General features: G+C 38.9%; 1 protein-coding gene across 4 annotated transcripts in view; it reads right to left on the bottom strand.

Moving 5' to 3' along the window:
- Positions 1-27,406, bottom strand: part of ccdc175 (coiled-coil domain containing 175) — a 58,462-nt gene that overhangs the window by 1,286 nt on the left and 29,770 nt on the right. For 3 of the 4 annotated variants that reach the window (XM_059957009.1, XM_059957000.1, XM_059957026.1), the window contains 7 exons: positions 23,010-23,145; positions 22,135-22,266; positions 14,145-14,283; positions 11,428-11,507; positions 7,960-8,112; positions 533-635; positions 1-44 (listed from right to left, as the gene is read on the bottom strand). In XM_059957009.1, the coding sequence (XP_059812992.1) occupies positions 1-44; positions 533-635; positions 7,960-8,112; positions 11,428-11,507; positions 14,145-14,283; positions 22,135-22,266; positions 23,010-23,145 (787 nt within the window). Of the gene's footprint in view, positions 45-509; positions 636-7,959; positions 8,113-11,427; positions 11,508-14,144; positions 14,284-22,134; positions 22,267-23,009; positions 23,146-27,406 lie in introns of all 4 variants that reach the window. The other variant, XM_059957017.1, reaches the window with a different exon arrangement.

Here is a 27,406-nt window from a genome sequence, read left to right as displayed (position 1 = left end):
CTTTTGAACATTAAAATCTAATGCCCAGTTTTTCATAAGGTTATCTAAAAATAAGAGAGAAAAAAAGTGAATAAACAGTGGCAGATAATACAAATTCAAATCCATTAAATGGCTGGAGGTCAATAAATGCAACTACACTAAATTGATTGTTGCTTAGTTTTGAACACTTTGCAAAAGCATTAAGGACAATAGTGATACAACAGTATATCAAAGAAAACTGACACTAGTAAAAACTGGACCATGCTATACAACATTTGAAAGCAAAACAATATGTGGTTGGTCCTCAGATAAAATCTGATTTCTATACATCATTTCAAAATTGGGTATTACAACTAGTTTTATTGAAAGGTCATTTACAAGTACATTACTTAAAGTTTAGGTAACCATAGTTTGCAAAATATTTGGGTCTAAAGAGATATTTGTATGTTTTATATTATAAGATGATCATTTTTGATCTTTAAGCTTAGAACTAAAACTATGATATTAATATAAATCAAAACCTTTCATACCCCATCCCATCCCATGCATGTACCATAGATGGTTAGTAGTTCATTGTCCTGGATCTCCTTCTTTGCTTTTTGCTTTTCTCCTCCTCCTTTGAGTGATGCAACATCTTTGGTCAGCTGGAAATTGCACTGCCAATAAAGATGAAATTTAGTTCAAATTCAGTGTTATACCGCAAGTTTTTAAAAAATTAAACCATACCCACAGAAACATTTTTTTCACAAGGTGTCTCTCATATGGTGATCAGGCTCAGGACGTTTCTTCTCCAATTCCTGGCTCATTTTACAATGTAATGCAGGAATATTTTTTGAGTCAATCGCGTTTGGTGTGATGCTATGTGGTAGATACTAACTCTGAACAGAAATGTAGCTAGTTCCTTTACCATTCCAGAAACTCTCCTTGCTCTGTTTGTCCTGAATTTGAATAGTATAACACTTACTGCTAATGGTTGAAGTTATAAAACTAGAAATTACACTCAGAATGAACATAGGATTGTTATTGTTGCAGAATAATAGAAATTTGCATTTGAGACATTGTTTGACATAATGGAAATTACTTTAAATAACAGAAAATAGCCTATTTGAATGTTCTTTCAAAGATGACCTTGTCACAGAATAATGACAGTCTTTGCAACAACCTTCATGCTCTGAATTACCTTGAGGACATGAAACAATGATGGATTGATTGATATTTGGAGTCTGGTATATACAGAACAATACACAGGCTTTGGGGATAAAACTTGCATAAGATGGTGAAAAAGTGATAATAGATTTCCTCTGAGATAAACAGCAGTTTTAGCCTTGTTCCCAAGGTAATTAAACTTTGCAAAAATGCATGTATGTTAGCACAACTGGTCACTGGGTGTGGCTAAAGCAACAGGCTAAAATAAATGATTTCTGGAGATAGTGGTTAATACTTGAGTATTTATTCATTGATGGAATGAATAAATACTAAATTATTATTATCTTCAATTTCTCACTACTACAGTCAGGGGTTCTCACCTGCTTCAAAAGGGCAACAATTATATCTCTCCAAGAGCAGGGTGAGCTGCCTCCACAACTATTGCCCAGTGGCATCCACATTTACTGTGATGAAGTACTTTGAGAAGCTGGTTATGGTTAGAATCAACTCCTACCTAAGCAAGGACCTGGACCCGCTTCAATTACCTATCACCCAAAATAGGTCCACAGTGGATGCAATCTCTAGCCTTGAATCACCTGGACAATAGTAATACCGGCTGCTGTTTATTATAGCTGGGTGTTCAACTCAATCACACCCTCAGTCACAATAAACAAAAACCCAAAACCTGGGCCTATGTACCTCCCTCTGCAACTGGATTCTTGACTTCTTCACTATGAGACCAGTCTGTGCAGATTGGAAATAATACCTCCTCCTCCCTGGTGCACCTCAGGGATGCATGTTTAGCCCCCTGCTCTACTCTCTACCCCATGACTGTATGACTAGGCCCAGCTCAAACACCATCTAAAAATAACTGTAGGCAGAATTTCAGATGGTGATGAAGATGTTTTCAGGAGTGAGATATATTAGCTGATTAAGTTGCAGGTGTCGCAGCAGCAACCTTGCACTCAGCGGCAGTAAAAACAAGGAATTGGTTGTGTTGTGTGTTTGATATTGAGGGATTGTGAAGAACATGTCAAGACGCTATCATGTAGGATATTCAACTAAATTTTATTGACAACTCTGCTTGTACAGTATGTGAACTCATCCCATGTGGGAATGACTAGCTGAGTGCCATAGAAATAAGACTATGAATTAGCACTACAGATTATGGATTTCAAGAACGAGTCAATGGAATACAGGAGATAGACTGGATAGTTGAGTGGTGGTGCAACAACCATCTTGAACTCAACATCAATAAGACCAAGGAATTGAATATGGACTTCAGGAAGGGGAAGTCAAGAGAACACATATCAGTCCTCGTTGAGGGATTAGAAGTGGAAAGGGTGAGCAGTTTAAATATTCCTGAGTGTCAACATCTGAGGATCTATTCTGGATCCAATATATTGATGCTATTACAAAGAAGGCAAGGCAATGGCTATATGTCCTTTGGAATTGGAGAAGAATTGATATGTCACCGAAGACAGACACAAATTTCTACAGATGTAATGTGGAGAGCACTGTAACTGGTTGCATCACCATCTGGTATGAAGGAGCCACTGCACAGCATTGGAAAAAGCTGCAGAAATCCATTATTATTAAACACCCACATCACCCAGGGCATGCCCTTTTGTCAGTGCTACACATATACATATATATATATGTATATACATGTATATATACACAAAAATACATGTAAATTAATATTTAATGTTATGTATTACAATGTAATGTTGCGGCAAAACAAATTTTACAACAAACAAAATCTGCAAATGCTGGAAATTCAAACAACACACACAAAATGCTAGTGGAACACAGCAGGACAGGCAGCATCTATAGGGAGCAGCGCTGTCAACGTTTTGGGCCGAGACCCTTCGTCAGGACTAACTGAAAGGAAAGACACTAAGAGATTTGAAAGTAGGAGGGGGAGGGGTTAAATGCAAAATGATAGGAGAAGTCCGGAGGGGGAGGGATGAAGCTAAGAGCTGGAAAGGTGATTGGCAAAAGTGATACATAGCTGGAGAAGGGAAAGGATCATGGGACAGGAGGCCTAGGGAGAAAGAAAGGAGGAGGGGAGCACCAGAGGGAGATGGAGAACAGGCAGAGAGAGAGAAAAAAACAGACAACTAAATATGTCAGGGATGGGGGTAAGAAGGGGAGGAGGGGCATTAACAGAAGTTAAGAGAAGTCAATGTTCAGGTTGGAGGCTACCCAGCCAGTATATAAGGTGTTGTTCAGTAGATAAGCCATCTCCAGAGATGGAGACAGAAAGATCAAGAAAGGGGAGGGAGGTGTTGGAAATGGACCAGGTAAATTTGAGGACAGGGTGAAAGTTGGAGGCAAAGTTAATGAAATCAACGAGCTCAGCATGCGTGCAGGAGGCAGCGCCAATGCTGTCGTCGATGTAGCAAAGGAAAAGGGGGACAGATACCCGTATAGGCTTGGAACATGGACTGTTCCACAAAGCCAACAAAAAGGCAGGCATAACTGGGACCCATGCGGATGCCCATGGCAGTCCTTCCAGGTGAGGCGACACTTCACCTGTGAGTCAGCTGGTGTGGTATACTGCATCCAGTGCTCCCGGTGTGGCCTTTTATATATTGGTGAGACCCAATGCAGACTGGGAGACCGTTTTGCTGAACACCTATGCACTGTCTGCCAGAGAAAGCAGGATCTCCCAGTTGGCCACACATTTTAATTCCACGTCCCATTCCCATATGTCTATCCATGGCCTCCTCTACTGTCAAGATGAAGCCACACTCAGGTTATATACCGGCTGGGTAGCCTCCAACCTGATGGCATGAACATTGACTTCTCTAACTTCCATTAATGCCCCTCCACCCCTTCTTACCCCATCCCTGACATATTTAGTTGTTTGTTTTTTTTCTCTCTCTGCCCATCACTCTGCCTGTTCTTCATCTCCCTCTGGTGCTCCCCTCGCCCTTTCTTTCTCCCTAGGCCTCCTGTCCCATGATCCTTTCCCTTCTCCAGCTCTGTATCACTTTTGCCAATCACCTTTCCAGCTCTTAGCTTCACCCCACCCCCTCTGGTCTTCTCCTATCATTTCACATTTCCCCCTCCCCATCCTACTTTCAAATCTCTTAGTATCTTTCCTTTCAGTTAGTCCTGATGAAGGGTCTCGGCCCGAAACATCGACAGCGCTTCTCCCTATAAATTTACAACATATGCCTGTGATGTTAAACCTGTTTCTATTTCTTCTGAAAGAAATTACTTGCTGTGATTAAATAGAAACCAGAGGAGGAGAGGGATTAGAAGATAGATGGGCAGATGATAGAAGAAGATATTTGTGTGACTTCTTGCTTCAGACGGGTTAAGAAATACTAACTGAAGCTCTGTACATAGGTGGAACCATTGTATTTCCAAAATACCATGCTTTGTATAATCAGAGAGTGTTGACAACCTAAGAGAGTCCACTCTACCTCCTACTGAAGAGAGATCAAATATATATATATATATAAATATATGAGACATTGGGCTCAATACCTCCTTGAGCAATTGGATCCTAGGTTTCCTTACTTGTACACTCCAGTCAGTTCAGATTGGCAAGAAAATCTCCGTGATCTCCATCAATACAGATGCACCACAGGGCAATGTGCTTAACCCACTGCTCTGCTTCATTTACACCTATGACTATGTGGATAAGCATAGCTCCAAAGCCATATTCAAGTTTGCTTATGACACCTCTGTCGTGGTCTGGACAAAGGTGGTAATGCATCAGTATGCAGGAGGGAGATCGAAAATCTGGCTGAGTGGTATCTTAACACCAACCTCTCACTCAATGTCAGTAAGACCAAGGAACTGATTATAGAGTTCAGTGGAGGATCAGAGATAACGAGGGTTAGCAACTTTCAATTCAAGGGTCTTACTACAGGCTCTTGAATAAAATGGGATAACTATCCTCAGTTATCCCATCATTGAAATATCCCTACGTTTCCAAATTTTGTGCCTTCAGATATTTTGGAGAGTTTATTTGAATTAGACCCTTTTCAAAAAGGGCTTATTTCAAAACTTTATAATATAATTATGAAGATACGTTCAGAGCCCCTTTATAAGACTAAAAAGGATTGGGAAAGAGAGCTTAACCTTATTATTTCTAGTGAGAATTGGGATAGAATTCTTCAATTAGTTAATACATCATCGATATGTGCCAAACATTCATTAATACAATTTAAGGTCGTACATAGGGCCCATATGTCCAAGGATAAATTAGCTAATTTTTACTCTCATATTAGTCCTATTTGTGATAGATGTCAATCTGAAATTGCGTCTTTAACTCATATGTTTTGGTCTTGTTCATTTTTGGAGAAATATTGTTAAGATATCTTTGATATTATTTCTGCGGTTTTGAATATTGATTTACAACCTCATCCTATTACCGCAAATTTTGGTTTACCAATGTTAGACTCACTGCATTTATCTTCTTCCGCCCGTTGAATGATTGCATTTCTAACTCTGATGGCTAGAAAATCTATATTGTTGAATTGGAAGGAAACTAATCCTCCCAGTATTTAATTGGTTCTCTCAAACTATGTTATGTTTAAATTTAGAAAAAATTAGAAGTGGTGTTTTTGAGACTTCTATTAAATTTGAAAAGTTATGGAGACCATTTATTCAACATTTTCATATGATGTAATATGACCCTGTTCCAAGTTCATTTGATTTCCCAGCTTTTAGTTTATGTACGTTGAGAGGACCGGAAGTGACGGCATTGATGAATATTTATTCTTGTGAGATATTATAAACAACCCCCTTTTTTCTCTCTCTCTTTTTTTTTGCTTATTTTTTCTTCTATATTAGTTATTAGATTAGTAGATTAGCTAGTTTTGCATTATATATATATTTTTTTTCTTTCTTTTTTCTGTTTTTTTATATCATATATTATGAAATATTTAGACTTACCATGTTCATACATATATTCTATGGCTTATGTCTTGGTAAACTCATTCATATTGTAACTATTGTGTATGTGTTTTTTCATATGTAATGGAATTTGTATGTTTGTAATTTCTTTATCAATATATCATTTGTATTCTGTCCATATTACCAATAATAATAAAAAGATTTAGGAAGAAATATTCCTACAACCAATTATCTCACTGTAAGGACTCTTTATCTCATCATCTCATGTTCTTTGGTTATATTTGTATTTGCAGTTTGTTGTCTTCTGCACTCTGTTAACCTTTCATTGATCCTGTTATAGTTACTATTCTATAGATTTGCTGGGTATGCCTACAGAAAAATGAATCTCAAGGCTGTATATCAGAAACACAAAAAAATCTGCAGTTGCTGGAAATCCAAAGCAACACGCACAAAATGCAGAAGGAACTGAGCAGAACCAGGCAGCATCTATAGGAAAGAGTAAGTAGTTGACATTTTGGGCTAAGACCCTTCATCAAGACTGGAAAGAAAGAGAAGTCAGAGTAAGAAGTTGGGGGGAGGTAAGGATGTACAACACGGTGGTAGGTAATAGGTGAAACCGGGAGACGGTGAAATAAAGAGCTGGGAAGTTGTTTGGTGAAGGAGAGAAGGGGGAATCTGATAGGAGAGGACCATGGAAGAAAGGGAAGGACAGGAGCACCAGAGGTGAGAGAGCAAAACAGGAATGGGGAACTGTGAAGAAGGGAAGGGCAAATACCAGAGATTTGAGAAATCGATGTTCATGCCCTCAGGTTGGAGGTTACACAGACAGAATATACGGTAAGTTGTTGCACCTTCAAACTGAGTGTGGCCTTATCACAGCAGTAGAGGAGGGCATGAATCTGACTCATCAGTCCATGGCTTTTTCTACTGCCATGATGAAGCAGCACTCAGATTGGAGGAGCAACAGCTTATATTCTGAGTAGGTAGCTTCCAACCTGATGTTGTGGACATCGATTTCTTGAACTTCCAGTAAGTCCCCCATCCCACAAACCTCCTTCTCCCTCACCCAATTCCCAATTCCTGTTACTCTCTTTCACCTTGTCTCCTTACCTACCCATCACTTCTCTCTGGTGCTCCTCCCCTTCCTTTTCTTCCGTCATCTTCTATCCTCTCCCGTCAGATTCCCCCTTCTCCAGCCCTTTATCTCTTTCACTAATCAATTTCCCAGCTCTTTACTTAACCCACTTCCCTCTCTGGTTTCACTTATCACTACCACCTTGTACTTCCTCTCTTCGCCCCACCCCCCATACCTTCTTAATCTCACTTCCCTTTCTTTTGAGTCTTGATGAAAAGTCCAGGCCCAAAATATCAATTGTTTACTCTTTTCCATAAAGGCTGCCTGGCCTGCGGAGTTTTTCCAGCATTGTGCGTATGTTGCTCAGGGTTGTATATGGTGACATATATGTACTTGATAATAAAATTTACTTCTGGCTGTACAAGCTGTACTTCTGGGGATGGACTATTTAATGTGGATCTAAAATTGTTTCATAGCATTACAAAAATGATAAAGTAATGATTGGATAAAATCTTATTCTTGTATTGAACACTTACCTAATAACATCAGTAAATGTTAACACAGAGTTACCATTTGTTAAATGTTGCTGGATACTTATACTCTCCTATAATTTCGGACCCTTAGCTTCATCCCTCCCCCTCCTGTCCTCTCATATTATTTCAGATCTCCCCCTCCCCCTTTCAAATCTCTTACTATCTCTTCTTTCAGTTAGTCCTGATGAAGGGCCTCGGCCCGAAACGTCAACTATACTTTTTCCTATAGATGCTGCCTGGCCTGCTGCGTTCCACCAGCATTTTGTGTATGTTGCTTTAAAATTGGAATACTGTATTGCAGAATGGCATTCAGGACAAAATAGATCAGCAAAATATATTTATACTCACCAGCCACAGTTTGCAGTTTTCTATCTCTGTAAGTTCAAGTCTTCTATCTGCTTCATAAATATCCACTCCTATCATTTTCAATTGTTCAGCAGTATTTTTAACTTGGTGGAAGATATTGTTCCGTATTGAAGTCAACAGAGATTGTAGGTCTGGCTGATGAAGGAGATGAATAGAATATATTTTTACATTCATTAAATTATATTAATGGTTGAAAAATATCATAAAAATGCATCAGTATGACTATTTCTGGCAAGGTTGAGGCAGAGAATTTCACTGCATTTAAGTATCTAGTCAAGCACTTGAATTGACAAAGCTTAGAAGGCTACAGACCAAGTACTAGTAAATAGGATTAGTATAGATGGGTACTGAATAGTCAGAATTGACATAGTGAATCAACGGAACTCTGTTCAATAACTCAATTATGCATGTACATTGGCAATAATGTGGTTAGGTAAGTAATGCTGTTTTTCCATATTGTGAATGCCATTTTTACTAGCTTCCTTCCAGAAGCAATTAAATAACTGAAAAGAAACAATGACAAAGAAAGCAGTAGGATGAATCAGAGTCATATTAAATAACAGAAAGAAGTTAAGTAAAGAACGGAAAAAAGAAGTTCTAGGAATTTAGGTAGGATTTACTAAATACATGGGCAAAGTTTTCAATTACAGTATTGCACTCTGTGTGTCCAAAGTTGAAAGGTAGGTGAAGTTGATAAAGCAGTAGAACTAAATTAACAACCCCCAAATATCTAATGTGAATTAATTTATAACAGCAGCATTTATTCAGTAATTTATAAACCACTGCTTGGAGTCTTACAGCAAGGTGGAAATTTGTGTTGATAACAGTTATGTGAAAGTGGTGCAGAGTCCTGCAATTTGGAACAGATGGACCAATTCCTTCCTTCCCATATTGTATGATGCTAACTAGTTAAAATACTTTACTAATGTTGGGGGCTGCAAACTTACAATTATTTAGTTAGCACTTTCTGGGCCATTAAAAGACAATGATACTAATATCTATAAAACTTAACTGTTAGGATATTATATATGTATTTCAAATATTATTTATAATATAATTATTTTATTCTGTCATCTTATTGTATTATATAACTTGATTAGAATGCTTTAAAATTTAAAAGAGAGGAAAAGGGAAAATAAAGGCACAATATATTCCAGTTTAAATGTATTAAACCATAAATATACACTATTGACACTATTATTACATTATTTTCTTTTTTTACACTACCACATATTAACTAAATTGCTAGAAAGAAACTTCCACCTGGTTTTTATGATTTCTTCCCACACCTTCATAAGGGGGCCTTTTCTGGCTTTTCCAATGAATCTTACTGGAAATCTCACTGACTAATCAACCCAATGTAAAATTCTGACTCAGTATCTGCAAATGGCCTGCATACTATCCAAAGATACTTCAGCTAAGTGAAAGCTGTATCAGCAGTAGCAGCAGCTTTTGATAAGTGACTGTTCTCTCAGTCAGTCCAGGAGTTCATCGAGAATAACGATCACTTAATATTTTATGAGGAACACGAGAATGCAGGATGATGATGTACATGATAAAACATTTAAACATATTTAGGTATCTGAGAACACCCATCTGGCAATGATGGTTGTGTTTGCATAGCCAGTTGATGAATTGTGGTAATTTACTTCAAGTATAATTTTACCATTGCTATGGCAATGTTATCGGGATTACCTATGTAATTCAGTGTTGCTGATACTATCTAATAAACATAATAAAATAAACATCTTTTGTAGCAGTAGTCAAAAATGTTGTCCGGAAATGTATGGGAGTTTATGGTACACGCTACATAATTCCACTCATGCTAATTTGCAAGAGAGGTATGATGTAGTTGCCAAATATTATCAGGTAATTGCATTTCCAGAATGCTTGTTGATGACAACAAACAAGTTCTCTGTACTTCCATCTCTGTCAATATCAGCTTAGCTGTTCCTTGTTATTCATCAATTTGTTAGGCTTCTTCTCTTAATTTCAATCATTTCAACACTAATATTCAAAGGTGAGAAAATGAAGATCAGAAATTAAAGAAAAGTATGCTGAAAACACTTGGCAAGTGTGGTGAGAGAAACAAAGTTAATGATCCAGATCAACTACCTGAATTGTTACCTCTGTTTCTTACTCCAAAGATGCTGCTTGACCTGCTAAGCAGTCCTAGCATACTCTAAGCAACGCACACAAAGTGCTGGTGGAACACAGCAGGCCAGGCAGCATCTATAGGGAGAAGCACTGTCGACATTTCAGACCATTTTGTGTGTGTTGCTTGGATTTCCAGCATCTGCAGATTTCCTTGTGCTAGCATACTCTATATTGTTTCTAATTTTCAAAGTGCACTCAAGTAAAGTATCAATATATTATGTTTTATAATAACAATAAATTAATCTACTGAACTCTTTTTGTATTTTAATACTTCCGTTTCAGCTTTTTTCCAATAATCCTGAACTTTTAAGATTATGTGGGGGTTTGACTGGAAAGGTGGCAGGGGGACAATTTCTCTCAAAACATAATCTAGAACTAGAAGGTATAGTTTCAGAATAATGAATTATTTCTAAAAATAGGGGAGGAATGTATTTCCTCAGATGGTCACGTGTATCTTTGTTATTCTCCAACAAGGAGACCTGTGGTGGTGAAGTCACTGAATGGTCTTGATGCCAAAATAGACTTTTGGACCATATAAGGCCAAGATAGACTATTTGGACAATCAAGATTTATGAGAAACAAATAAGAAGGTGCAGCTGAGATCAAGATCAGTTTAACCATGGCCTACTCTGGCTTCTTTTTCTTTGCTTTTACTTCATTGCCTAGACTGATACTCGATTAACTTGAAGCTGATTGGAAAATACTGAGATCTCTATCTGAGACTTCTACCATCTACAAAGATAACAGCAATTCAGTGCATGGAAGTAAGGTGAAACTTAATTCAAGTAAAACTTCATGACATTTTGTACTTAATTATTCTTAGAATACATTTTCCCAGGTGGTGGCAGGTGTTCAGGTAGCAGAAAAATTAGCAATTTGTTATGCCTGTTTACAGGAAGCTTGACTTTCCATGTGAATAGGCATGCAGTTATTTTTTTCTGCAACATAATATATTTGGATTTTAATCCTGTTAATATTCGGTGATTAAAATATATTAAAAAATGCAAACACTTCCACCAAGGCATGCCTTATTTCGCACAAACCTGTCAAATGAAATAAATTTAGGCGATGTCTGCACTAATAATCACATACACGTTCTGGAGATATGACATTATCTCTCAATGAATAAAATTAAGCCAACCTTGGTTTCATTCAGTGTACTGCATTGACATAGATAAAGTAATTCTAAGTTACTTTTAAGAAGAAAGCAAAATTTGATATAACGAGGTGCAAATCTTATTGAGAACAGTTGATGTTATTCATCACAATGAAATCGTAAATAATGAATGTTACCTTAGATACCAGAAGGATACCAGTTTCTCTCTTTAACCTACTGATGGTGCTATCAAGGGAAGATTTCTTGCTAATAAGGTCTATAAAAAGAAGAAAAATTATACCCATTTAAAATATTAAAATATCGGCAATAACCTTATTGCAATTTAGATGGCAGATGGGTACACAAGTATAGTTACTGTAACCGTTAAGGAGAAAAAAGATAGACTATCTGACAATTGCATGGACATTGAAACCCAGATAAGGTAAAGTTGCTCCTGTCCCAGCAGACCTTGCAAAGTACTTCTTCCATGTAGAAACTTGCATCTAAATTGGGAGACCTGTCCAAATAATTAGTCAAACAGCAGTCCAGAACAGTTATAATCACAGTACTGTACCTTACAGACAAGATGCCAGATGTCTATCACAATCCATGGGTACAACCTTTCCACTGTAAAACAGGAGAGGAGACCTCATCCTGATTTTCACCTTCTACCAGTTGATGAATCAGTGCCCTCAAGGAATGCTCCCAAGAACATGCTCAACTTCAACAACATTATACCCAGTGTGAGTGTTAAAGGCAAAACTGAAACACTTGAAGCACATTCAAATTCCCCACTTCCACCACAGTTAGTCTTTAAGTAATTTACTTCATGCACCAAATTGGAATGATTGAGAACACTGGATACAACAAAGATTATGGGAACGGAGAACGTAAGCAAAGAAGGTAAAAACTTGTACCCAAGAACTAGCCAAATCTTTGTTACAGTATATCTCAGTCAAGTCACTTTTATTGTCATTTCGACCATAACTACTATGTACAGTACATAGTAAAAATGAGATGACGTTTTTCAGGACCAGGGTGTTACATGACGCAGTACAAAATCTAGACTGAACTACGTAAAAAAACAACACAGAGAAAAAAAAACACCAACTACACTAGACTACAGACCTACCCAGGTCTGCATAAAGTGCACAAAACAGTGCAGGCATTACAATAAATAATAAACAGGACAGTAGGGCAAGGTGTCAGTCCAGGCTCTGGGTATTGAGGAGTCTGATAGCTTGGGGGAAGAAACTGTTACATAGTCTGGTCGTGAGAGTTCGAATGCTTCGGTGCCTTCTCACAGAAGGCAGGAGGGAGAAGAGTTTGTATGAGGGGTGCATGGGGTCCTTCATAATGCTACTTGCTTTGCAGATGTAGCGTGTAGCGTAAATGTCCATGATGGTGGGAAGAGAGACCCCGATAATCTTCTCAGCTGACCTCACTATCTGCTGCAGGGTCTTGTGATCCGGGATGGTGCAATTTCCGAACCAGGCAGTGATGCAGCTGCTCAGGATGCTCTCAATACAACCCCTGTAGGATGTGATGAGGATGGGGGGTGGGAGATGGACTTTCCTCAGCCTTCACAGAAAGTAGAGATGCTGCTGGGCTTTCTTTGCTATGGAGCTGGTGTTGAGCTCAAAAATCTGACGGTGGAGGGTTCCTAAAATGTTGAATGCGTGTCTCAGGCTCGCGTATCTCCTCTGTGATGGTAGTAATGAGATGGTAAATGTCTTTAATGAAGAGTGCCACCTTCATGAGGCACCACCTTTTGAAGATGCCCTCGATGGTGGGGAGGCAAGTTCCCCTGATGGAGGCGGCTGAGGTTAAAGCCCTCTGCAGCTATTTCTGAACCTTTGCATTACAGCCTCTATACCAGACAGTGATGCAACCGGTCAGAATACTCTCTACAGTACACTTGTAGAAATACGCTTTGGTAACATACTAAATCTCCTCACATCCCTGAAGAAATAGAGCTGTTGGCATGCCCTCTTTGTTATATGCTAGATATACTGGGGCCAGGGTAACATTTTAGAGATGTTGACACCCAAGAATTTGAAGATGCTCACCCTTTCCACGACTGACTCCTCAATGAGGTTTCTCCTGACTTCCCCTTCTTGATAATCTATATGCTTAATCTTTAAGACCACAAACCCAAAGTGTTATTAGGTTCAATAGTTCTTCTCACTCAGTAAGGCCAAAATGGGCCACATGGCCTTCTTCCAAGTGGCCCAGATGTCTATCATTTTGAGAAAAATATGCATGATGATATGACATATCAAGGTGGTGCAACAGTAGTGCAACTGACTTACAACTCCAGGGAGCTGTTTGACCCTGAATTTGGGTAGCATAGATTCAGACCATTCTCTCTCCTAGATTCCTAACAGGTGCTCCAGTTTCGTCCCACATCCCAAAGATCAAATGATCACTGAATTACACCTTATTTTGAGGCACATATATGAGAAAGAATTAAGTTGCAGTGGAATGAGGAAATAAGAAGGGGAATTAAACTTATAAATTGCTCTCCTAAGACACAGCATGGACCAGATGGGCTAATGGCTTCCTCCTGTGTTAATATACATATAAGATATCACAGACATATTTAAAGGTAATTCTATTGCATTCAGACTTAAAAAGACTTGTTCAAATGTGCCAGTACATGTGCAAAACTTACTCATTTCTAGATTAAGAACTGCGAAGAAACTGGCAGAAATATAATTCTTAGTTCTCCAGAAAGTTATCAGTAGATCTACCTGATGGCTTATCTATTAAACACAATCAAATAATTTTTGCTTTCATGCTGCTGATTCAACTGAAACACTGACCAGTCTAGTTAGCGAAGTAGATTTATATCACTGCACTATATGCTATTTTTACATAATAAGAAATGTTCAAACAAATATCATTAAAATACCAATAAGTTCTTTCTGTAATTCATCACAAATTGCTGCTTGTTCTGCGAGCTCGGTTTCCAGCTGCTGTTGAATGGGCAATTTTACTTCCAGTTCCTTTTTCACCTGCATTACTTTTTCCATTGTTTCTTTAATTTCATCCTTTTGCACAGAAGAACAGAAAATAGAAATTTATTCTTCCATTGCTGTAAATGATTTTTACAAGTAGCAATTATGCCTCATTACATATTAAACAGAGGATGTGAATGTTTGAAGATGTTTCATCTCAAAATAAGTCAAAATTAATCACTGCTAATGAGACAATCTATCCAAAGAAACGTGATGGTGGATAATGGCTGCACAAGTCAATACTTTCACTTATTTTCCACTAAGATAACCAGTTGTCAGAAGCCTGAAGCACACTATTTCAGCATAAGTTTTTGCTGAAGACACAGTTTCCAGCTCAATTGCAAGGCCCATGCAGTTAAAAGCCCTCTGCAACTCCAGTGGTGAACTGTAGAGATGTTGGTCCAGGGCCTTTTCATCCCCTGCTCTTCACAACCCATCATCATACGTAGCTCAAAAAGTAGCAAATACATCCTAGGGGATGTCAACTTATATAATTAATATTGAATTACTTAACCACATTATTAGATTATGTAATTAGTTTTTATAATTATATAAAGCAGAAAAAGGTGGCCAAAGTGAACCATAGCTCCCATGGAGGATGAAAAAAGGGAACTGATATGGGGCAATGAGGAAATGGCCGAGGTTTTGAATAACTATTTTCATGGTGGAGGACCTCAATATGGAAGCTATCACTAAAAAGGTAGTGCTGAGTAAACTTGTGGGCCTAAAAATAGACAAGTCCCATGGTCCTGATGGAATGCATCCCAGGGTACTGAAAGAAATAGAGGAGGTTATAGTTGAGGCTTTGGTGTCAATTTACCAAAATTTTCTGGGCAGGTCCCAGTGGATTGGTAGAAGGCGATTGTTCAAAAAAGGATGTAGCCTAACTTTAACTATAGGCCAGTTAGTTTAACATCTGTAGTTGGGGAAATGCGAGGCATCTGGAACAAAATGGATCGAACAGGCAGATGCAGCGTTGATTCAGTAAAGGCAGGTCCTGCTTGACAAACTTGCTGGAGTTCTTTGAGGATATAACAAGTGCAATGGATAGAGGGGAACAGATGAACATTATTACTTGGATTTCCAGGTGTTTGATAAGATGCCACATAAACGACTTATCCATAAGAAAAGGATGCATAGAGTTGGGGGTGATGTATTAGCATGGATAGAGAACTAGTTAACCAGTAGAAAGCAGAGAGTTGGGATACATGGGTACTTCTCTGGTTGGCAATCAGTAGTGAGTGGTGTGCCGCAGCGGTCAGTGCTGGGACCACAACTGTTCATAATATACATTAACGATCTGGAAGAAGGAATTGAGTGTAAAGTATCTAAGTTTTGTGATGACACTAAATTGAGTAGGGAAGCAAATTGTGCAGAAGATATGGAGAGTTTGTAGAGAGATATTGGTAGGTTAAGTGAGTGGACAAGGGACTGAGAGTTGGAGTAAAATAGACAATAGACAGTAGGTTCAGGAGTAGGCCATTCGGCCCTTCTAGCCAGCACCACCATTCACTGTGATCATGGCTGATCATACACAATCAGTACCCCGTTTCTGCCCTGTCCCCATATCCCTTGACCCCGCTATCTATAAGAGCTCTATCTAACTCTCTCTTGAAAACATCCAGAGACTTGGCCTTCTGGGGCAGAGCATTCCACATATCCACCACTCTGGGCGAAAAAGTTTTTCAGCATCTCTATTCTAAATGGCCTACCCCTTATTCTTAAACTGTGGCCTCTAGTTCTGGACTCACCCATCAGCGGGAACATGCTTCCTGCCTCCAGTGTGTCCAATCCTTTAATAATCCTATATATATTTCAATCAGATCCCCTCTCATCCTAAATTCCAGTGTATACAAGCCCAGTCGCTCCAATCTTTCAACGTATGACAGTCCCGCCATTCCAGGAATTAACCTTGTGAACCTATGCTGCACTCTCTCAATTGCAAGAATGTCCTTCCTCAAATTTGGAGACCAAAATTGCACACAATACTCCAGATCGGGTCTCACCAGGGCCCTGTACAGCTGCAGAAGGACCTCTTTACTCCTATACTCAATTCCTCTTGTTATAAAGGCCAGCATGCCATTAGTTTCCTTCACTGCCTGCTGTACCTGCACGCTTGCTTTCATTGACTGATGTACAAGAACACCTAGATCTCGTTGTACTTTCCCTTTTCCTAACTTGACTCCATTTAGGTAGTAATCTGCCTTCCTGTTCTTGTCACCAAAGTGGATAACCTCACATTTATCCACATTAAACTGCATCTGCCATACATCTGCCCACTCACCTAGCCTGTCCAAGTTACCCTGCGTTCTCATAACATCCTCCTGGCATTTCACACTGCCACCCAGCTTTGTGTCATCGGCAAATTTGCTAATGTTACTTTTAATCCCTTCATCTAAATCATTAATGTATATTGTAAACAGCTGCAGTCCCAGCACCGAACCTTGCGGTACCCCACTAGTCACAGCCTGCCATTCCAAAAGGGACCCGTTAATCGCTACTCTTTGTTCCCTGTCAGTCAGCCAATTTTCAATCCATGTCAGCACTCTGCCCCCAATACCATGTGCCCTAATTTTTCCCACTAATCTCCTATGTGGGACTTTATCAAAAGCTTTCTGAAAGTCCAGGTACACTACATCCAGTGGCTCTCCCTTGTCCATTTTCATAGTTACTTCCTCAAAAAACTCCAGGAGATTAGTCAAGCATGATTTTCCCTTCGTAAATCCATGCTGACTCAGACTGATCCTTCTACTGCTATCCAAATGTGTCGTAATTTCCTCTTTTATAATTGACTCCAGCATCTTTCCCACTACTGACGTCAGGCTAACTGGTCTATAAATTCCCTGTTTTCTCTCTCCCTCCTTTTTTAAAAAAGTAGGACAACATTAGCCACCCTCCAATCTGCAGGAACTGATCCTGAATCTATAGAACATCGGAAAATAATTACTAATGTGTCCACGATTTCTAGAGCCACCTCCTTAAGTACCCTGGGATGCAGACCATCAGGTCCCGGGGACATATCAGCCTTCAGACTCAACAGCGTTGAGTTGACAATGTTGGAAAATGTGAAGTCATCCACTTTGGAAGGAATATGGAAGGTCAAATTATTATTTAAATGGTAAAAGACTGCAGCATGGTGCTGTACAGAATGACTTCGGAGCGCTTGTGCACAAGTTGCAAAAGGTTGATTTACAGGTGCAGCAGGCCAGCAAGAAGGCAAATGGAATGTTGGCCTTCATTGCTAGAGGGATTAAATTTAAGAGCAGGGAGGTTATGCTGCAACTGTACAGGGCACTTGTGAGGCCGCATCTGGATCACTGTGGGCAGTTCCGGTTTCCTTACTTGAGGAAGGATATGCTGGCTTTGGAGGGAGTGCAGAGGAGGTTTACCAGGTTGATTCCAGAGATGAAGGGGTTAGACTATGAGGAAAGATTGAGTCGCCTAGGACTGTGTTCGCTGGAATTCAGAAAAATGAGAGGAAATCTTATAGAAACATATAGAATTATGAAAGGTATTGATAAGATAGAAGCAGGAAAATTGTTTCCACTGGTAGGAGAGGCTAGAACTAGGGGGCATAACCTCAAGATTTAGGGAAGTAAATTTAGGATGGAGATCAGGAGGAACTACTTTTCCCAGAGAGTGGTGAATCTGTGGAATTCTCCTCCCAATGAAGCAGTGGAGGCTACCTCAGTAAATACATTTAAGACAAAGTTGGATAGATTTTTGCAATATAGGGGAATTAAGAGTTATGGGGAAAAGGCAGGTAGTGGAGATGAGTGTATGGTCAGATCAGCCATGATCTTGTTGAATGGTGGGGCAGGTTCAAAGGGCCAGAGAACCCTATTTCTTATGTTCTTATTATAAACAAATGTTCTAATTTTTTTGTAGCTGCTTTCTGACTTGACTGTGAATCTCAGCAGAATAAGACTTAATTGGGGTTGGTTAACATACAAAAGCTTTACACTTCAATAATTATTAATCCTCGTACCAGATGCTGAGAATGAATGAGATGTTGATTTAAATGAACCCTGAACTAATCTAATAGAAGCTCTTAGAAAATGTTTCCTTTGCACTGTAGACTGGCATAAGATACACAGTACACACGAAAGGTAGGCGACGATGTTAATAAATACATACAGTAGAATGCATGTATACTGTATTTCAGAAGTATTCCAGATTAACCCTCTTAATGTTATTATATGTGATTTGCAACCTAGGTTAGGGGAATTACTGTTATTACTTGTGTGAGATGAGAAGTTTTAAAACTATTTAGAGAGTTAGAACATAAGAGTATAAAAAATATAAACAAGACTAGGCCATCTGGCTCAGTGAGCCTGTTCCACCATTCAATCAGTTCATGGCTGATCTGGCTGTGGATTCACCTCCACCTACCTACCTGTTCCCCCATAACACTACTATATAAAAAACTACATAACTGCATCTTAAATATACCTAATGAAGTAGCCTCTACTGCTTCCCTGGGCTGAGAATTCCATGGATTCACTACTCACTGGGAAAAGCAGTTTCTCAGTCTTGCTTACCGATGGAAACAACTTTTATGTCTCCGTCTTATCTAATCTCATAATTTTATAATTTTATGTTTCTCTAAAAATACTTTCATAATTTTATATGTTTCTATATGATCCCCTTCATTCTTCTGAATTTCAGTGAGTATAGCTCCAGAAGACTGTCATAGGCTAACTTCCTCATCTCTGGAATCAACTTGGTGAACTTCTTGGGTACCACCTCCAAAGCCAGTACACCTTTTCTCGAGTAAGGAGACTAGAACTGCATGCAGTACTCCAGGTGCAGCCTCTCCAGTACCCTGTAGAGTCACAGCAGAAACCCCCCGCTCTTAAATTCAATCCCTCTAACAATGAAAGGCAACATCACATTTGCCTACTTAATAACCCGTTCCACCTCAAACCGTTTTGCTTTTCATACACAAGCACTCCCAAGCCACTCTGCACAACAGCATACCACAACCTTTCACCATTTAAATAATAATTTAATTTTCTAGCTTTCCTTCCAAACTGGATGACCTTGCACTTACTAACTTTGAAAAGTACTCCATCAGCTGAACCCTTGCCCACTCACTTAATCCATCTATATCTCTCTGCAAACACTGCACAATTTGCTTTTCCATTCAACTTAGTGTCACCAGCAAACCTAGATATGTTACACTCGGTCTCCTCTTTCAAATCATTAATGTTTATTGTGAACAACACCAACTCTTGTGGCACTCCATTTACCACTGACTGCCAACCTGTGAAACACTCATTTATCCCAACTGCTTACCTTCTATTGGTTATCGATCCTCCATGCATGGCAATACATTACCCCAACTTCTTGCATCATTATCTTCTGGATAAGTCTTTCATGCAGCACCTTATCAAATACCTTCTGGAAATCCAAGTACCCAATATCCATCAGTTCTCTCTATCCATTGCTTTCATTATATCCTCAACAAATTCCTGTAAGCCTATCAAACAGGATTTGCCCTTTAGGAATATGTTTGCTTGATGGAACCAATTTTATCCAGATTTTGCACTATATCTTCCTTAATTTTAGCTTCAAGCATTTACCAAACTACAGATGTTAAGCTAGCAAGCCTATAATTACCTGCCTATTGCCTACATATTTTTGGAACAATGGAGTTCCCTGAATCTTCACAAGTAATTTGCCAACTAGAATTAAAGATCATTCAAAATATGAATATTCCTATAAACAATAAGAATATCAACAAACACTGGCTATTATTGAAGTCACTGCCCATTCTAACCAATGTTTACAGGAACACCATCAAGTGTCCTCACATTAAGACCGTAAGACATAGGAGCAGAATTAGGCCACTGGACCATTGAGTCTGCTCCTCCATTCCATCATGGCTCATTTATTATCCCTCTCAACCTGTTCTCCTGCCTTCTTGCTGTAACCCTTGAAGGCCTCACTAACCAAGAATCTATCAACTTTCGCTTTAAATATAATCAACAATTTGGATTCCGCAGCCGTCCATGGCAATGAATTCCAAATATCTACCACTCTCTGGCTAAAGACATTCCTCCTCATGTCTATTCTGAGGTTGTGCCCTCTGGTCCTAGACCCACCCACTATAGGAAACATCCTCTCCACATCCACTAAATCTGGGCCTTTCAATATTCAGTAAGTTTCAATGAGATCCCCCCACTTTCTTCATAACTCCAGTGAGTACAGACCCAGAGACATCAAATGCTCTTTATGCATTAACCCTTTCATTCCTGGAATCATTTACATGAACCTCCTCTGAACCCTCTCCAATACCAGCACATCTCTTCTTAGATGATAGGCCCAAAACTGCTCACAATACTCCATGCAGTCTGTCCAATGCCTTATAAAGCCTCAGGGTCACACTGTGTTCTTATATTCTAGTTCTCTCAAATGAATGCTAACACTGAATTTGCCTTCCTTACCACTGACTCAATCTGCAAGTTAACCTTTAGGGAATCATGAAGAAGGACTCCCAAGTCCATTTGCACCTCAGATTTTGTCCCCATTTAGAAAGCAGTGCAAACCTTTATTCTTCTACCGAAGTGCATGACCATACACTTCCCTCCATTATATTCTATCTGCCGCTACTTTGCCCATTCTTCCAATCTGTCCACGTCCTGCTTCCTCAACACTACCTGACCCTCCGACTATCTTTACATTGTTTGCAAACTAGGCCACAAAGCCATCAATTCCATTATCCAAAATTATTTACATATAATGTGAAACTTATAGTCTTTAACATCTCTGGACTATTTTTACTGTGCCCATCGTCTGTCTTTTTTATCAATTATGCTATTGCTTGCGCTGTTGTAACTATATGTTGTAAATATGTTGTTTTGTGCAGGTCTTGTAGCATTAGTTTTTGGTCTTGTTTGTCTGGTGGGATTGGAGCTCCTTTCCGGGGAGCGCGCTAAGATGGTAGCGCGATATTATTACGCAGCAGCCTCTCCGGACTCTGGATTGGGGATTGCTAAACGTTATGTGGATTTTCTGGGGTAGTCTATTTTGTCATGTGTTTTTGTGATATTATTCTAGAGGAACGTTGTCTCATTTTTTAACTGCATTGCATTTGTGCTTTCTAAATGACAATAAACTGAATCTGAACCTGAAAAGAAGTGGTCCCAATACCAACCCTTGAGGAACACCACTAGTCTCTGGCAGCCCAGCAGAAAATGCTCCCTTTAATCCCACTCTTTGCCTCCTGCCAATCCATACTAGAATCTTTCCTGTAACACCATGGCTCTTAACTTGTTATGCAGCCTCATGTGCAGCACCCTATCAAAGGCCTTTTGAAAATCCAAGTAAACAACATCCACTGAATCTCACTGTCTATCCCATACCAGCTGCATCACAGTCTAATAAAGGGGCAGGACTTATGAAGAATAGTGGTAAGTGATGATTGTTTCTCTGGTTTCAGCTGGTGCTAATGTAGTAGTCCATTTACTGCACTATTTTTTGTCAGTGAAGTGGGTATAAAAATAGTGGTTGGGGGTTCAAGACAGATTTACCAGGGACTCACTGAAATGAGCAGAGAGGGAGGTGTGTTGCAATGAGGAAAACCCTCACACATCTAAGTAGGTATTTTAATGCTTGATCTGTTCTGTCCTCATAAACAAAGTTTTGAAATAGATAAGGGGAATTTGTGTCTTTCTGCCTCATTGGCCGGACCCACAAATCTTTTGGCATAGCATATTTAATAAATTAATACATTGACAATACCAAAAAAAACTGCTGGCTACTATTGAAACTTTGTGCATACATTAAATCCAGACTATAATTTCTGTAAGCACATGTAGATATTGGTATCTGTAAATTATTATATGCAAATTGAGAGAAGAAATGGAAGGCATACTATACTTTTAGATGGTTAATTTCTACTGACAGAAGCTGTTCCATATTTCTGAATGCATCTTCTTCTGCTGTAAATTGTTGTTTTAGTGTCTTAATTTTTTCAGCATACTCATTAATTCTCTTCTGGAGATTCATACTCTGATTTAAAACACAAAAAAAGTTAAAGTTTAAAATATTTTTTATTCTTTACTAAAATGATCTTCAAAAATCAATGTATAAAGTACTTAATTTATCCACAATGCAAAGAAACAAAATATGTTTGCAACATATTGAAAACAAACCTTTTCTGAATTTTCTCATTCCTAATGATACATGGAAACTAAACAACAGGCTTTAAAAACCAAAGTAATGAGAAATTTACGTACGTGCATTATTTTTCCTGAAATGTAAGATAAAAACTGTTTCATACTTGGCTAGATATGAAATTTCAAAGAGTGAACATGAGCACGACAAACAGATGATGCAGGTTTTCATATTGCATTTTTTAATTGTGCACTGGTGGAGGCAATATGAAGCTCTCTGTACAGTTACAGTATAAACACACAAGAAAGATAAATTCAGAATAGTACCTCAAATTGGATTGTAACAACTGGGTAACAAAAATGGGATTCAAAAGCTGAACACAAGGAACGGATGCAGGACATTACTGTGAAAACAACAGTTTTCATGTGATTTTTCTTCATTCCATTAATCTCAACCACTGGATGGTGGTGAAAACATTATGGTGTTTTACTAAATGGAATAATCAAGATACAACAAATGTTTACTTCCAGAACTCCAGTAAAGTACAATATCCTTGGATATTCTCAATTAAGTAGGTCATCAGGATTTTACATCCCTCCACCACGCTCTCCTGCTCTGTTAAATATCATAGCCCATACCTCTTCAATTAGTTTGTCACGTTCTTTCATGAAGTTTTGTAAGCGTTTAGCCTGAGTAGTCAAATACTCCCCAGCAGTTCTTTTGGTGGCTAATAGTTCTCTTGACATTTCTTCTTTTTTATGTATGGTAGCTTCCCTATTTGTTAAATAAAGGAGGTATTATAGCAAAGCATCAGATACAGAAATTAGGACATTGTATTTCCCTTAAATAAATCATCTATAACTACTAAAATCTGCATTTTCCAATTTTGCTTAAAATTTGCTCTTTGTTTGAATAAACAATTAAAGTTCAAATTTAAATCAGTGAACTGGGGAGTTCTACAACCATAAGACCTGGGTCATTCTATCTAAGTAGTGCAGATACAGTGTGTTTCTTACTCAAAACTAACATGATAGCTGGCTGAGTAGAGAGGAATTGTGCCAGTAGCTTGGATTTGCAGTGATTTTTGTAAAGGTAAATGGGGAAATAAGGGAATGCAGGCCAACCATAGGAGGGCAAATACAGGTGAAAGAGAGTGCTAAGAAGGGAAGGCAGCCTGAGATTTTATTTTTGGGAGAAAAATAAGATTGTACTTTGCCTGACCCAAATGTCATTTTTCTATGATTGAAAAAAAAATGAGGCTTCCTCTGGCCTAATTCTTCATATACACCTCAGATACAACTAGCACCAGGATTTGAATTCTTTCATTGGACCTGACACTTTTACAGAAAGTGGTAATGAATCCAATTGTGCACAGTACTGCCTCTATAGAATGCTAAAGCAGAATTTGGTAAGTAAAGAAATTCAGTGCAGTGAGAAAAGAGGTACTGTTCTGGTAGTTTGCAAAACAAGGAGCAATCTTAGAAACAGATCAGGAAACCTGAATACTGATGGCAAGAGCATGGATTAAATTTAACAGTTTAAAAGATACCACCTAGATTCAAGAAGAGGGAATCAACGTATTTTTAAGATCATGAATGGGCAGCTGACATCTATTAGTTGCAATTCCTGCAGTGTGGAAATTTCAGGAACTAGATTTGGTAAGTTAAATTGGTTTATTATTGTCACATGTACCAAGTTACAGTGAAAAGCTTATCTTGCATACTGTCTATATAGAACAATTCATTACAATAGTGCATTGAGATAGTACATCTCTCTCCCTCCCTTCTTCTTCTAGTTCCACTCTGGCCTTTTACTGCTTCTCATCTGCCTATCACTTTCCCCTGGGTCTCCTCCCCAATCTCTTTCTCCTATAGTACACTCCCCTCTCCTTGCAGATTCCTTCTTCTCCAGCCCTTTATCTTTCCCACCCACCTGGCTTCACCTATCACCTTCTAGTTAGCCTCCCTCCCTTATTTTTTTTTATTCTGACGGCTTCCTCCTTCCTTTTCAATTCTGATGAAGGGTCTCAGCCTGAAATATTAACTGTTTATTCATTTTCATAGTTGCTGCCTGTCCTGCAGAGTTCCTCCAGCATTTTGAGTGTGTTGCAGAATTAGTTGCTGCATTTATTGAGAAAATGCTACGCAGATAGACAGTAAGATGCAAAGGCAACAAGGTTGATTATTCAAGGTTTTTTAATGTCATTTCCTGTACATAAGTATGAGAATGAAATGATCGTTCTCTAGATCAAACACAAGACAAACAAAAACACAGATGATACAGAACACAATAATAAAAAAACACAAATATAAATACATAAAATAGCTTGCAGTAGATACAGTACATTGATTGTATGTCCATAAAGTGATGATAAGCTGTACATAAGGTGACTGACAGGAAATTATAAACTAATGGTGGGGTTAGTTGATGAAGGTGTTGATTAGTGCTTGAGGAAAGTAACTGTTCTTTGAGTCTGATGTGGTCCTGGAGTGGATGCCACATAGCCGCCTCCCTATTGGGAGTGGAGTAAATAGTCCATGAGCAGGGTGTGTGGGATCCTTCATGATGTCACTGGTACTTTTTCTGGCACCTTCCTGTATATATGTCCTTGATGGCTTGTAGGCTGGTGCCAATGATGTATTAAGGAGCTTTGACTACTCATTGTAGATCCTTCCTTTCTGCTGCTGTGCAAGTGCAGTGATGCAGCTTGGAAATATTCTCCACTGCACATCTGTAGAATGATAAGAGTGTGGATGTGCAAAGGCTCTCTTCAGCCTCCTCGGAAAGCAGAAGCATTGGTGTGTTTTTTTGACTGTGCAGGATGTGTTCTGGGACCATGAGAGGTTGTGTATTAAATGCACTCACAGGAGTTTGAAATTGCTTGCAGTTTCCACGGCTGTACGGCCAATGTAAAGAGGGTGCGAGTGGTGCCAGTTCTCCTGAAGTCAGTAACCATCTCCTTTGTCTTAAAGACATTGAGAAAGAGGTTACTTGCTTGGCACCACGCCTCAAGCTCTTCCAAGCTCTGTAGGCCGATTTATTGTTGTTGGTGATGAGCCTTACCATTGTTGTGTCACTGGCGAATTTGATGATGTGATTGCTAGGGTGTTTTGCCATGCAATCATGTGTGTGAAGAAAGTACAGGCTCAGCACACAGCCTTGGGGCAGGGGGCACCCATGTGAAAGATGATGGGGAAGGAGGAGTAGTTGTGCATCCTGACTATCTGAGGTCGTTTCATTAGGAAATCCAACACCCAGTGGCAGAGTGGTGTATTTAGACTGAGGAGTAGGGATTTGTTCACCATGATCTGTATTGGATGCCAACGTGAAATTGAGAAACACGTTCTGACACACAGTAAGTGTCCCTGTTTTTTAGGTTTATCAGTGACAGGCTCCTGACAGGATGCTATGGCATCTACAAGAGAATGGTTCTATCAGTAAAGATGTTGGTGAGTGAGGTCAAGAGTCCATCTTGTCATACTAGGAAAACTAATAATCATCTTATACCCGTGGGCCAGAAGCTTCCTCGAGGCTGGTGGTATGTGTTTTCAGGCTTTAGTAAGAGAGGAGAAGACAGAATGTCTAGAATGAGTGAGGTCTTTGATTATGCAGGCTGTTTTATTAAGCAGCAAGAAGTATAAATAAAGACCATAGATGGGAAGCGAGTTTGTGATGCTCAAGCTGTGTCCACGACATTTCGTAATTTCTTGCATACAGAGACAGAGCAGTTGATGTATCAAGCCATGAAGCACCATATAGGATGCTTTCTATAGTGCACCAACAAAAAGGGGTAAGGATCAAAAGGAACAGGCCCTTTGTTGTAACTGTCATTAACTGATGAGCTCAAGTGGAAGCTGGAATTCTCTATTTTTATTTAGATATTTCTCATGATCTGGTCATCATTTTAATCCTAACATTTTCTGCACTCACACTGTTTGGGGGATGGTGAGCTACTTACTCAAAGTCCTCTAGTTTTTCTGGTGAAGGTATTCCTACCTTAGGGACCCGCAGCAGTAGACCAGGTGGCAGAGAAGGAAGAACACAACATCCCTAAGCCAGGGGTTCCCAACCCGGGGTCCACAGACACCTCAGTTAATGGTAGATCTTTTTGTTTCATGTTTGAACCAAGGTTCTGATGAGCTCAGGGCTTGTCCAAAGTGGACATTGATATACAGGTTATCATAGAGTAACTGCTACTTGAGAACACAATTGCCAACACCAGACAGGATCTGCCTTACATTTTGTAAACAGGACATCTGGTCAACTTTTCATTGTCTTGTATGTTTATATATGCCAATGTGGTATTGTTCCTAGGAAAGGTGGTGCTAGAATTATGAATAGTTCTAAGGGCAAGTCTTCAAAATTATAGAAAACATATTGCATTATCCCAAAGCATCTGTCTTTTTTGTGCTCCTTGATGAAACAAAGTTGACACTTTAACTCAATAAGTACTGAAAAGTAATCTGGGCCATAAGATTATGGATTTCAATGTAGATAATGACTCACAGAGCACCTCATGGATCCCAAGATTTGAAACAGATGCATCTTTCTCATTTGTTATAGGGTATAGGGCATTATGAAGAAGGTGCACAGCAATTTAGCCGACTGTTTGGGACAATAGATAGAGCTGAATGATCTAGTTAACAATGTATATCATAATCAGTAAAATGTAATGATGTTGAGTTTTGCATATAAATGTCAGTGATTTCTACAGCATTTCCAAAACTCAAAGAACATTCCTCCTTATTCTGGTGATCTTAATATCATTATTGGAAGCACAAAGGTAATCATTTTGAAAAGTAAAGCAATACTTGAGGAGCCACAGGCATTCAATTATTAATCCTTTATTCTATATTAAGTTATAGATTCCATGCACGATACATGTTCAAATAATTATCTTGATCTGTCATCTGATAGCATATTTGTTTCACACATTTTTAATGTAGAACCAGAAATCATCAAGGTCAGCTAATTGATTAGATGGGACAAACCCTTACCAGAAATAATCAGATTCTGGCACAATCTGTAAAGGTTT

This window comes from Hypanus sabinus, chromosome 2 (genome assembly GCF_030144855.1).
Source record: "Hypanus sabinus isolate sHypSab1 chromosome 2, sHypSab1.hap1, whole genome shotgun sequence".
Taxonomy (NCBI): Eukaryota; Metazoa; Chordata; class Chondrichthyes; order Myliobatiformes; family Dasyatidae; genus Hypanus; species Hypanus sabinus.
The sequence above is the reverse complement of the archived record's forward strand: the minus strand, read 5'-3'. Positions and strand labels throughout refer to the sequence as shown.